Source organism: Pelophylax lessonae, assembly GCF_965119305.1.
Source record: "Pelophylax lessonae genome assembly, chromosome: 6".
NCBI classification, from domain to species: Eukaryota; Metazoa; Chordata; class Amphibia; order Anura; family Ranidae; genus Pelophylax; species Pelophylax lessonae.
Window position 1 is genome coordinate 78689397 of NC_138773.1, and position 14444 is coordinate 78703840.

Here is a 14444-nt window from a genome sequence, read left to right on the forward strand (position 1 = left end):
AAGAGGGCTAAATGACACAACACAATCACTGTGCTGTCTACCATGCTTTAAAGGATCAGGATATTTATTTATTTTAGGGTTACAATCCCTTTAAGTTCGTCTTTTTACATACCATAAATAAATAAGACATCCCCTGAAAATAAGCCCTAGTGCGTTTTTTGTAGCCAAAATTAATATAAGACCCGGTCTTATTTTCGGGGAAACACGGTAGGTATTATCCCAGAGGATACCCTTCCAGCTGAGGTCAGTTTGCTTTGGACTAGGGCCTTGTTTTTAGCCCATAAATGAATACTACAGAAGTGGCCCTCGCCCACACCCTCTTCTGTCTTCCAATGGCGGAATGCAGTTAATTAAAACCCATGAATAGCATAATTGACTTCTAAACATAGGGATTGTTCTCAGAAATATCATAAGACATGGTGTCCATGTCTGTCCTCTACTGAATCAACCCATACCTCCCTGCTTGTAGATGCCGATTTAGAGGGATAGAGTCACTCTGCCTGTACTGTAAGTTATGTGGACCTTATATCTGTATTTTTACCTGTATTTAGATCATTTGCACCCCATGTGTGCACTAGTTCTTTGGCGGTGGGTCTTGGAATTGTTCTCATTTTGATGTGTTTTTCTGTTTTAATATTTTGTACACTGGATTTGCATGTCCTCCTTTTTTACACTGGATGTATAACTTGTGTTATTGATCTTGTTTGTTTTTCTTCATTTTTTTTACTTTGATTTTGTGAAACATGGTGTCTTGTTTGTATGTAAACCATGAACAACCTCATTCAATAAAAAGTACTTAATTAAAAAAAAAAAAAATATGTATATAAATATATATATTTTGGTTGTCATGTGTGTGAAATATCACTATTGCCTGATGAAGAAGTCCATTTCTTTTCTTATGCGATTAGTAAACAGCTCAAGATAAATAATAAGGTGTGCTGGGGACATGGTTCTTAACCACTTGCCAACCGCCCAATGTACTGTATATATACGTCCTCTGTTTAAACCTAAATACTGGTGTTATGGCAGCAGATAGCTGCCATAACCCTGATATTTTTTTAAACGGTGGGCGGTTGGCTTTCCGATAAGGGTGGTTCCAGCGGCAGATTCGCCGCGGGATCACCCTTCCGGGATGGCGGAAGAGGTGCCCCCCCCTCCCGCCACGTCCCGCTCCTTTTCCCCGCTTACCGGACCCGCCGGCAGCGGGGAAAACGATCCGGTCCCGGATCCTCACAGACAGGATGTCGACTCTATGGTTTTGGAGGACCGGAGCAATGGCAAACGTCGTTACCTAGCAACCAATTTTTTTTTTCTTCATCTTTTAGTGAACTTGTGAGATCTGAGGACTTTTTGACCCCAGATCTCACAAAAAAGAGGTCCTGTCGTGCCTATTTCTATTACAAGGAATGCTTGCCTAAATAAAATAAATAGTAAAAAAAAAAATGAAAGCGCCCTGTCTCCGTTAGCTCGCGCGTAGAAGCGAGCGCATACGGAAACCCCGCCCACATATGTAAACGGTGTTCAAACCACACATGTGAGGTATCGCCGCGATCGTTAGAGCGAGAGTAATAATTTGAGCCCTATACCTCCTCTGTAACTTTAAGATGGCAACCTGTAGAAATGTTTAAAATGTCGCCTATGGGGATTTTTAAGTACTAAAGTTTGTCGCCATTCTGTGAGCGTGCGCAATTTTGAGGCACGACATTTTGGGTATCTATTTACTCGGCGTAACATTATCTTTCACATTATGAAAAAAGTAAATTTACTGGTTTCTTATTTTTTAATTCAAAAAATTGAATTTTTTCCCCAAAAAATTGCGTTTGGAAGACCGCTACGCAAATACGGTGTGATAAAAAATATTGCAATAATCTCCATTTTATTCTCTAGGGTCTCTGCTAAAAAAATATATATAATGTTTGGGGGTTCTAAGTAGTTTTCTCGCAAAGACAAAATTATTTTTAGCTTGTAAACACCAAGTGTCAAAAATTGGCCTGGTAGGCAAGTGGTTAAGCAAATAATTTATCTGACTGGTACTGTATATGATTGATTTTCATGAGTGACTATACTTTAAACATTTCGCTTTGCATAAGCCTAATGCTGGTCATACACATAATACAATTGTATGATAGGATGATTTTGGGCAGCTTTAAGGGCAATTCAATCAAATAAAATAGTGTTCGTATTTTATGGAACAAACTAATGTTAACTTGAAGAATCTGTTCACTGTTGTGCTGAGTGAAAAATTTTGAGCAAAAGAAACATCTGAAATGGCATTTATCAATTGATTATTTATCATTACATTTATCAATACATTGCCATGGGATATGCTAGTTTCATTTGGCTCCATTGCTAATCAATTGCGATCACATTGATTAGACATTGTTAGTAAAGGGTATGTACCTGTCTTTATGGCTGATAAAACATTAATCTTTTTGTATTTTGGCATGGGAATAGTTGCAGGTCCAATAACTATAAACCCAACAATATGTGAGGGTAATGGGCAAGGAAGATGGGAGAAGGACAGAGGAGGGGATGGGAAAGAGGGAAAAACAAATGCGAGATACTCAGATGTTACCTCTAATGATAACTATAATGTTTGTGACTCTTGCAGGTGATGATCAAGAGGACTAAGCTGTATTTCACAAGGGCCCTTCACCGCATGCAAAAGGGCCCCGGTTACACCTACAAGGAGCTGCTAGTCTGGTTTTGCAGCAATACTAATACTCATGGGCCGAAGCGCATTGTCACTGAAGGACCAAAGAAGAGGGTCATGTGGTTCATTTTGACTCTGATTTTTGCAGGCCTCGTATTCTGGCAGTGGGGACTTGTCATTCAAACATACCTGTCCTATGGTGTCAGTGTGTCTCTCTCTATTGGCTTCAAAACCATGGTGTTCCCTGCTGTAACTGTCTGCAATGTCAACCCCTTCAAGTGAGTAAAAAACACCACTTTTGACTAAAAATAAATACCACAAATGACAGGAAACTTATATTTATGGACGAGCCCACTCTTACCATGTTCATACCATGTTTACTAGTGATCCTAACACTATGGATATTCGTAAAACATGTCGTTTTCTAGTAAACATTATTTTTGAGCTCTTGCCAAAATACCAAGTAAAGCAATCCCTCCAGGATGGAGAATGATCAAATATTAGATGAATGAGGGTGCTTATTATATGCAATTTCCCACCTCTGTGAGCTTAAGAGCTGGGAAAAAGAAAGGCCTAGATTAAGGGCTAGTTTGCTGATTGTCGTAAGTTGTTGTAATCAGTTTAATCAAGTGTAAGACTTATGATATCAAACAAGGAAGGAAATTATAATTAATTAATTAATTAAAAATATACAGTTAATAAACGGACAAATTCACTTTTAGTGAACTTGTCCTTTAAGAAATCTTGCCACCCCCTGCCATGTTCCAGGAATCTTCAATGAGAAGTCATGCCCAGTGTCCCACAGCATTACTTCTGAAAATGTCCCTTTCTTAATGCCACACATGCCATTCATTTCACTGGTGAACTGTATTCCAGCTGCCCATACTTTTGTTTAGTTAACTGATGATAAAAATCTAAGCATACAAAAGCACAAAAAACGATGCTCGTCCATCAAAAAATGGTTGAGAAATCCAGCTATAAAAATTAATTTTTCTAGGAGAGTTATATATATAGTTATATATAAACAATCTTTCCATGATCTTTTGTATTCTGGCCATACAGGTAACAATACAACTGATCAATGAAAAAACTGCAAAAACAGATCGCACAAAAGCCCAGTACATATGGGCCGAATGCCGGGCAACATTTGGCCCTTGTGTATGCCAGCCGGTCCAAATGGCCGGCTGCTGTTGGACGAGCATGCTGGAAAACCAGCAGCTGACTGGCTCCCGATCAGCGCTCTCAGCTAATGAGGGAAGAGGGAGTGCGCTAATAGGAGTGCTCTGACGGGGGGGGGGGGGGCGTCCCCCTGTCAGCACACAACAGCTCAACGAGGAAGATCGCTGTACTAACTTCAGATACTACCCAGAGCTGACAGTTTCTTGCTGGTTGAACATAAAAAAACTCAAAGTGTATTCCAGGCTTTAGAATAAATGGCCCTAGTTAAAAATTTATTTAAATTCAACCAAATAATTGTTTTTATTGTGTTGAGTGATTAGGATTAAAAGATAGTTTGAAATAATTGAATCTAAGGTTGGTATTTTATTGTAACATATATAGCCAGTAGGAAAGAGCAGAATGATAAACCGGATTTTACAATGAGATTACTGATTTCCATTTTTCTGAAATTTAGTTGAAATTGGCTTCTAATTTTGTCTTCTTGTGAAATTAGCAGAAAAAATTCCCCCTGAAATTTAGAAGAACACATTGCCTAATGGCCAGTCACTGTGAGACATGGCTTTGTTAAATAAAAAAGGCATGTGACAACTATGCTGATTATTTAATTTGTTTATCAGCAAAGGGGTTAGGGTTAGCCTTAAGCCCCGTACACACGCAACGATTATCGGCTGACCGATCGTCCGTCTTTTGTCCAGAGTTGTGTTTTGTTGGTTGGAATGTGCTCTAGACTGCACACGAATTTTCTCGCCCAACAAAATTCTACTTCAGAAGTGATGTCATGTGTTGGTTTGCTTTCTTTGTGTTCTTTCTTCACAGAGCATGCTGAGACTTGCTCATCACATTTTTCCCTGTCGAAATCTGTACTGACTGCATGAAAATCGGCCGTTGTGTTGACGGCCAACAAAAATGTTATAGTCTACACACCAGATTTTTTTTGGCCGAAAAGTCGGAGTCGGTTGTCGGAAGCATCATACTAACAAGCCGAAAATCGGCAGATCGGACGTTGGCCGAAAATTCCCTGCCAATTTTCGACGCGTGTGTACGGGGCTTTAGTGTTACTGTTTACCAGAGGCCTGCATCTTCAAACTCTGCCATTTACTGTTCCCTGAGTATCTGACCATTCCAGGGGTGTGACTACCTGCTCCTCCAGCTGCCTGCTGTGATTCCTCCCACTGGCTTGTATGTCACTAGAGGATGTATGAGCCAGTCGGATAAACCATAGCATGCGGCAGGAGAGCAGTTATTCAACACACCTGGAAGTGTTGGATACCTGCAGTGGCTGGTGATCACCAAAATGGCAAAGTTTAAAAACACCAAATCGTTGGAAAGGTAAATATACAGTATCTTCTTTTTACCGCATTGACTTAGTTTATATTAGACCCTGTAGTGGCGGGGTCACTTTAAATATAAACCTGTACTTACTGGCACACCTAGCACAGATCCAAACATATAGTATTGCCTACATTCTCCAACCTCAAAGTGTTAACCTAACAACAAATGTCTCTTATTTTCTCTCTTTAAATTTATTATTTATACTGTTATACAGTATACACCAGGGGTCTCCAAACTCTCTAATCAAAGGGCCAGACTTTGGAGGGGCCAGACTGTGGCCAGTGAGAGTAGAATATGTCCCGGCGACAGTGGCAGTAAAAAATGCCCTATTTTTGGTATTAGATAAATTGTGCCCTATCGTTGGTGTCGGTGTGAGGAATAGTGTCCCATTATTTGCATCAGTGGGAGGAATAGTGTCCCATTATTGGTGTCAGTGGGTGGAATAGTTTCCCATTGTGGTATAAGTGGGAGGAATAGTGCCCCATCATTGGTGTTCAGCGGGAGGAATAGAGCTCCATTGTTGGTGTCAGTGGGAGGAATAGTGGCCCATCATTTGTGTTCAGCTGGAGTAGTTGTGCCCATTCATTGGCATCAGTGGGAGAAATAGTGCCCCATCACTGGTTTTCAGTGGGAGAAATAGTGCCCCGTCATTCCTGACAGTGGGAGGAATAGTGCCCCATCATTGGCGTCAGTGGGAGGAACAGCATCCCATCATTGCTGTTCAGCGTAAGGAATAGTGCCCCATCATTCCTGACAGTGGGAGGAATAGTGCCCCATCATTGGCGTCAGTGGGAGGAACAGCATCCCATCATTGCTGTTCAACAGGAGGAATAGTTCCCCTTCATTCATGACAGTGGGAGGAATAGTGCCCCATCATTGGCATCAGTGGGAGGAATACTGTCCCAACACTGATGTCAGTGGGTGGAATACTGTCCCATCACTGATGTCAGTGGGTGGAATACTGTCCCATTGTTGGTGTCAGTGGAAGAAATTGTGTCCCGTCATTGATGTCAGTGGGAGGAATAGTGCCTCATTGTTGGTGTCAGTGGAGGAATTATGTCCCCCAGTAATGTCAATGGGATGAATAGTGCCCCAAGGGCCTGATAAAGGCAACTAAAGGGCCGCACCTGGCCCACTAGGCCACAGTTTGGAAACCACTGGTATGCACCCTTGAAAGTGTGGCTTATTTGATTGAAGTGTGTTTATTTGCACAAATCCAGTGAGCTCTGCCTCTGCTGACTCTTATTCATTAGCATTGTTTCCAGCTATCTCTGTGGCCTACAGAGCGTCTCCCTCCTATGTTATGGCAAATACAAGAGGGCGACAATTCTGCTTCTCAATAGTTACAATGCATTGAGTAAGTCTTGTCATCCTAGGATAGGAAGTAGTTTACTAGCAGTAAAAACAGGTACAAATAAAAGGAAAAAAGCCCCATAAAAGAGAATACTAATGCAGCCACCACATATAAGGACTAGTAAAATGCAATATATTACATGTTTGCTTATGGCTTTAAATATGTTTTAAAGTTATATTAAACCCTAGGTTTTTAAGCATTTCAGCAGGCAATATAATCCCTTTATTTTGCCAGTGCCATAACCCACCACCAAAGAACAGCCAGAAATAAATGTTCCTACTCATGATGTTCATAGGGATACCACATACAGTATGTGTGCATTTTTTGTTTTTCTTGTACCAATAGTAGGACCCAGACACAGTAGTGCACATTTTGCTTTTTATCCTACCTAAAATAAACCGACACTAACTGCCACTGATGCAAAATATAAATAGAACTAAATATAAAACCCTTCTTTTAAAATAGTAGCTAAAACACAGTGACAGTTCCTGACACTGATCCTAACACAAACACTGACATGGCACATGTTACATGGCACCATATACAAATTGAATATATTATTGTGTACTTGCATTACAGATATTCAAATGTTAAGCATCTCCTAAATGATTTGGATGAATTGGTTGACACTGCATTGAATCGGATCCAGTTTTTAAGTGAGAAGGGCTCCGGTATACCAGCTCCCAACAACACAAACCAGAATGTGACCCTTGACCCCAGTCTGTGGAACCACATGCCTCTAGTTGTCATTGATGAACATGATCCCAACAACCCAATTGTCTACAACATCTTTGACAGCAGCGCGGATTATTCACAGATCAATAATGCCACCAAAGGCAACCAGACCTTCTATGCCGAGAGATACAAAGTAGCCATACAACTGGTAAGAATCATTCTTCATCATTCTTTGACCAATTTTATATTTCTCATTTAAAGCTAAACTCCAGGCAAACAGCTAAATACACCAATTAAATTAACCAAATTAACCAATTAAATTAACTGTCAAGGAATTAATATTTCTGGTCATCCAGTTCTTTGCCTTATATAGCTCTGCCCCACCGCACAGTCCTGTCTGGTAGGGCAGGAGACCTATTTTTTCTCTGCTTTTATTCAGCCAACACTTAAAGGTCTGGTCCCTCCCACAGTCTGGGACTGGACAGTAAAAGGAGAAGCAGCACACTTATTAAATGGATTGTAAAGTCTCAGGGCAGGTAACATAATATACTTACCTGCCCTGTGCAGTGGTTTTTTGCACAGAGCAGCCTAGATCCTCCTCTTCTTGGGTCCCTCTTCGGTGCTCCTGGCCTCTCTCTCCCGTTGAGTGCCCCCACAGCAAGCAGCTTGCTATGGGGGCACCTGAGCCAAGTCACAGCTATGTGTGTCCATTCAGACACAGAGCCCTGGCCCGTCCCCGCAACCTTTCTTTCCTCATTGGCTGACTGATTTTGATCGACAGCAGTGGGAGCCAATGGCCATGCGCTGCTGTCTCAGCAAATGCGGAGGGGAGTCCCGGGCAGCCGAGACATTCCTGCAACATCGCTGGATCTAGAGGGAGCTCAGGTAAGTATTAGGAAGGCTGTGGGGCGCTGCTGCACACAGAAGGTTTTTTATCTTAATGTATAGAATGCATTAAGATAAAAAACTTCTGCCTTTACAACTCCTTTAACCTATCTTCTGTCACTTTGCTCTCTCCTCCTGTCAGCAGGCTTCTTGCACTGCAGCACACCTGATGGGCTGCTTGTGCTGCTTCTCCCACCCTCTTCTCTGATTTCTGCAGCATACCTCTCAACTTTTGAAAAAAATATGTAAACAAAACCTATTTAGGGTTTTGAACCAATCCTAATTCAGAAACATAGTCCTGTTTCCACTTGACTTTGGCCAGTCTCGTTTAAAGAAAACCTACACTCATTCTACCTTGTCAGCTAAAAGTAGAACTTTGGGCAGACAGCCAAATCTAATGTTGAAATACAAAGATGTTTACTGTTTTACCTGCCAAGAGATTTCTAAGCCTGGAGTTGCAATTATACCTTCCCAGTTAGAATGAGTTGGATTTAGATGCAAACTCAGTCTGAACCCAGTTCACCCAAAAATATGGCTACATGGCATCCCCATGGCCAATGTAATTGTTAGAAATTCTGCATATAGCCCTACAGAACAAACAGACAGTGCAAAGTCCACGTGGGCTTTGCTGCTTAACTGCAGACAGGAAACAGGAAACTTTATTATACAGAGAAAAGACATAGAGTTTAACCATAGATGCAGTTACAAACTTATAAACACTGCCATCTACTGGATAAAGAATATATCCCTACTAAATATTGATGTACAGTAGTTGTTGCACAAAATACAATTCTGTATTCAACAGTAATCTCCCACCCACAGCCCATTGGCCCAACAATACAGCTAACTTCTGGTTTTAGACCAAACTGAGTTGGGACCAAACCATAGCTCATCCCTGATTCTTAGCTTTCAGCAGTCAGAAGGAGTTGTGTCTATCCTTCATAGGTTAAGATTTATTTGGTAACTTGTATGGAGGTTAACTCTCACCTGGAATGTTGGAAACATGCAGCTTACATAATTTGGGGGTTTGCTGGCTTCAATCATGCCTTCAGAATGTAAATATTAACATTTTGGCAGTCTGATGATTGGCTCTCCTGCCCTAAAATGTAGTATTTGCTGGTTCATGAGAGGCACATTAATATATAGAGTTTGCTCAGAAAGAGTTTTTGTGGGTTTCATCGGACAACATTTCGGCTTCTACCCAACTGGCCCTTGAATATGTGTATGTGATTTTGGTGGGGAAGCTACTTCCGTGGTATGGACCAACTGGAATGGCTCAAAGTACCCTCTAAGGCTCTACATTTGTCAGTACTATATAAGCTTGGGATACACTTTTCTTTTCAGTAGACATCAGAACACTGATGACATTGGTCACATACAGTAGTCTGTCCATTTTGAGCTCATACTGGTCTTGCAATTAGGCCATTAAGACCCTGTTCAGATGCCAGCTTAACATATTAAAGTCTACTTTTTAGCCCATATTTAATGTCCTACCCATATTTAGGGAGTAACATGTAGCATGATCGCGTACAGCATCCCCAAAACCCAAACTTCCCTCTTCACATAAATCACAGGGGGCATCTTCCTGTTGGATTCTGCAAAATGCTGTCTATCTTTGAACTTAGACCATTCATAATTGTTTACATTACATTACTACAAGTTCCATCTGCCACCATGGCAGAGGGACTATGCAGAGCCATGCCGGCAATCCCTCCTCCCTTGCAGTGCAGCTGCTCTTCCTTCAGCCCAGTCCATACCTCCACATAGACCTAAAGGCTAGGGGAAAAAAACAATGCAAGAACCTGTGCATTGAGCATGCAATACACTGACCAGTGGTGCAATGATCTACAGGCTTCACTAAAAAGATTAGTAAATTCATAGTTATTATTATATCAGATTAGTTTTTACATTTACTATTTTTTTACAAAAGTAATACAAAAGATGGACTAAACCTTTAAAGGAAGGTATCAATGAACTGTAAATTATAATAATTGTATATATTTTTCTGGTATAAATTGTAATTATATTATCTCCTCAGTGAGTGTTAATGTTTTAAACACCTTAAAGTGTTACTAAACCAACAATAGTAAAATCAGACTGTATATGCAGTAAATCATGCTTGTTATACTCAATGTGGAACCTAAGGGCTTAATCTTTTGCGTGTGTAAAAAGGCTGCTTGATCCTGTCTTCTCTGATCCTCCCCTTCTTCCACAATCCCCAAACCATCTCCTAATAATTTAAAACCTTAGGGACACGCTGCACATGCTCAGTTTGATGTCTAGTGCTAGGGAGTTTTTTTTTTTTCTTGGGAAGGTGCATGTGATCAGCACAGGGCCAATCAGAAGTGTACAGAAAGAGGGTCAGGGGTCCTGCAAACTTATAGGACAATCAGGGGAGAATGGAAACTCCCCAACAAGCTTTAACCAGTGCTCTGCCAGACACTGATAGACAGGGCTTTTTTTCTCAGAGAATAGGTGCAGGAACTCCCCTCTTCTGAGTCACCCCCTGTCTCCACCCACTACCCACCTCTGAGCACTGTCCCTTGGTTCCACCCCCTTCCCACCTCCCATGCACAACAAAATACCTCACCCAGCAACAAAAGATCCACCCCAGCAACATTAGACTCCCTCCAGTAGCAACAATGGCTCTCCCAGCAACCAGTATGAATAGATCAGCCAACAATAGACCTCTACCTCAACAGGAGATCCCTACCAATACCATAAGACCCCCCAGCAACAATAGATCCCCCAGCAGGGACAATAGACCCTCAAACAAGCAGCTAACATCAAGAGACCCTCCAACAGGACCAACACACCCCACACCCCTTGCTATTACATACATTCAGTGCTGGAGGTGCCTGCGTTATCCCGCGTTCCTGCTGAAAAAAGCCCTGCTGATAGAAGTCACAAGACTGCTATATAATGCTGATAAGTATTCTGTGTACTGTGGGAGACCAGATATAGTGAATGCAGGCTCCTGGGTTTAGTAACTCTTTAAATACAATATGCAGACTCTGCTTCCTGCTTAATTCACTGCACAATTCTGCTTTTCTTCTTCTTTCTCCCTCTTCAAATCTATAGATGGATAGACAAGGCTAACTAAGTCCTTAAACGGAACCTGTTATGATTATAGTATGTGATCTGCTATCACTAACTGGTTTTAAGGATGGAAGCCATGAACCTACAAATATGAGTCAGCAATGGCAGCTCCTATATTTACACCCAAACAGGTTCCTTTGAAGCACAGATGATTTTCCTGAAATACAGAAGCACAGGTCACATTCCCTGGGATGCAGCTAAATACTAGAAACAATGCTAGGTTCACACTGCTGCGATGTGTTTTTGACGTGAGTGCAATTATGTAGTGTGACTTTGATGCAACTTTGCATATTCAATAGGGCCAAATTGCACTGTAAATTGCAAAGTAGCAAAGTAGCCCTGGAACTTTTTCCAAAGTTGCACCATGTTTAATCGTACTGATGAGATTAAAGCACCATTAAATATAGTGTGTTTTTCTTTGTTATTCGACTCAAGTCGCATCAGAAGTCACACCAGTGTGCACCAACACTTGCAAATACATTTTTGAGATACAATATTTAAAATAGCCATACCAGAACGTATTTTAGGGTAACTAATTGATCAATAAGCAAAAATGTTTTCTCACAGAAAATATACTGTCATTTCTCTTTAAAGTGCATTAAAGTGCTTAGTCATGTGCATTATTGTGCAATGCATTAAAGTGGAGTTCCAGCCGTTTTCTGTTTATTAAACGTCTGCAGCTACAAAAAGTGTAGCTGCTGACTTTGAATTAACACGCACTCACCTGTCCCACAATCCAGCGATGCGGAGGGCGGGAGCACCGGTTCTCTCCCCCTTCACCCCTTTTAGCTGGCATCACAAGTGTGGACAACCGGCTGGGACACTTTCCGACTTCACAGCTGGGTGCGCACTGCGGATGTGCGAGTCGCGCTGCACTTCCTTAGTGGCAATCTTCTGGGACCTGTGACGTGTCCTAGAAGATTGCAGGGAGGGAGGGAGAGAGAACTTCCAATCAAGCCGCCTAGGCAGCCCGAGCGAAAGTGGGAGCGGGTACCTTTCAAATCTAGGTACCCGCTCCTTCCCCAAAAAATGACATGTCAAATGTGACACGTCAGGGGGTCAGGAGCACTTAAAGCGGAAGTTCCACTTTTGGATGGAACTCCGCTTTAAAGCAGTCCATTAATTTTGAATAAGCTGCCAAAGGACTGCAACATGGTAAACTGCAATGTGGGATTGTTGTCCACTATTGATTTAGTTGGGGTACCATTGCCACCGTACTGCAGTACATACATGGATCAATAGTTTTACAGTCTTTTCAATACTTTTGGTAGTGTAAAAAAAATGCAACCATTTCAAGGTTTATTTCTTCTAGACAGCATAAAACTCTCAGTTTTGTCCTTCCCTACTAATAAATCTCATGTGCCATTCACATTTAGAGCTCATGCCAGGTCTTACAAAGTCTTCTGTAATCCCTTAAGTCTTCTGATATTTGCCTTCCACTTCAGCGCCAGTACTGTGAAATGGTACAAACCATCACAATCTAATTTTATGAGACAAACCAAGACATACCGCTCATACAGAGGTAGTTGTAACCGGTTCAGAACTGGCTTGTATTTACCTGGAAACTGCAAACCTTTAAAAGTTTTTGCTACTTGGTATTATAAAATGCCCGTTGGCACAACTGCCCTTGTTGATCTTGTCAGTTTGGTTAAAGTGGAATTATACTCCAATGTTACCATACAGCATTGTAATCGACTTTATGGGAAGCACATGCTTGCTGCTGGGAAACAGTTGCAGAAAAAATATTTTTTTTTCTTCAACTAATTCATTGGAAGTATTATTTTCAAAGCTGAAGTTAAATCAAAGAGCTAAATACATTTAAATTAAACACGTGTAAGCCATTTGTAGTTCTGTCCAGCCACACTTGTTATTCATACACTTCTCCAAAACAGTACAGGTGACACCACAGAGTTAAAGGAATTCAGTGGTGTCACCTTACCACCTGCGCACACTGATAAGTCATCAACTCTGCTCACTTTTCTCTCTCCCTACCAGCACATGTGGGCAGCAGAACCTGATTGGCTACTAATGCTGCCTCTCCCTCCTCCAGAGTGCTGCTTTGCAGGGGATTATAGAGACTGATATAAAAACAGATTTAGCTAATTATTTTAACTGAATCTAACAATGTAATTATTAAAAAATAATAAAAATAGTATGGTATATTTTTACATCGTTCCATTGGCCCCGCTTGGACCAACATAACTATGTACACTATGTTACTAAAAGTATTGGGACGCCTACCTTTACAAGCACATGAACTTTAATGGCATCCCAGTCTTAGTTCTTAGGGTTCAATATTGAGTTGGCCCACCCTTTACAGCTATAACAGTTTCAACTCTCCTGAGAAGGCTGTCCACAAGGTTTAGGAGTGTGTCTTCGGGAATGTTTGAATATTCTTCCAGAAGCACATTTGTGAGGTCAGGCACTGATGAGGACGAGCAGGCCTGGCTCACAATCTCTGCTCTAATTCATCCCAAAGATGTTCTATCAGATTGAGGTCAAGACTATGTGAAGGCCAGTAATCCCCCCTCCACCAAATGATTTGGATCAGTGCACAAAGCAAAGTCCATAAGGACATGGATGAGCGGGTTTGGGGTTGAGGAAATTGACTGGCCTGCAGTAAACACACTCCTAACCCTAGTGGACAGCCTTCCCAGAAGAGTTGAAGCTGTTATTGCTGCAAAGGGTGGGCCAACTCAATATTGTACCCTACAGACTAAGACTGGGATGCCATTAAAGTTCATATGTGTGTAAAGTCAGGCATCCTAATACTTTTGACAATATAGTGTGTATACCATACCTGGACGAAGATACTGGAAGCTGGAAATCACTGAAGAAGACAGTGGCTATTCTAGTGGCATCCATTTGCTTCTGGGTCCTATGCTAAGTGGCTGGCCTGATGCATTCTGAACACAGGAGTTTAGCCTCTAAGCTTCAGTGCCGCTGTTAGAAATCACAGGGCCTACCTGACGCCCCCCCAAGGACCGCCATCATTACCCCGCCCCCCCAGGGGCCGCTGCCCTTCCCCCCCATGAGAAAACGTCACAACTATATTTTCACAAAAAATACAAGAAAATCATTATTAGGGGACACAAACATTCCGTCATACATTAAAAAACATAAATTCCATCTTCAAGCCAAAATTCTCCCCAAACAATTATGCACATATTCCACCAACTCCCAGTTCCAATCTCTCCTCCCAGCTCAAATCCAACCTTAATTCTCCCTCCTAGCACACATCCCCTTTCTTCTCAAACTTTGTATCCT

General features: G+C 41.6%; 1 protein-coding gene across 1 annotated transcript in view; it reads left to right on the forward strand.

Moving 5' to 3' along the window:
* SCNN1B (sodium channel epithelial 1 subunit beta) overlaps nt 1-14444 on the forward strand; it is a 148507-nt gene that overhangs the window by 43276 nt on the left and 90787 nt on the right. Inside the window, exons 2-3 of the mRNA XM_082260268.1 lie at nt 2612-2931; nt 7098-7401. Coding sequence (XP_082116394.1) covers nt 2612-2931; nt 7098-7401 — 624 coding nt within the window. The remainder of the gene's footprint in view (nt 1-2611; nt 2932-7097; nt 7402-14444) is intronic.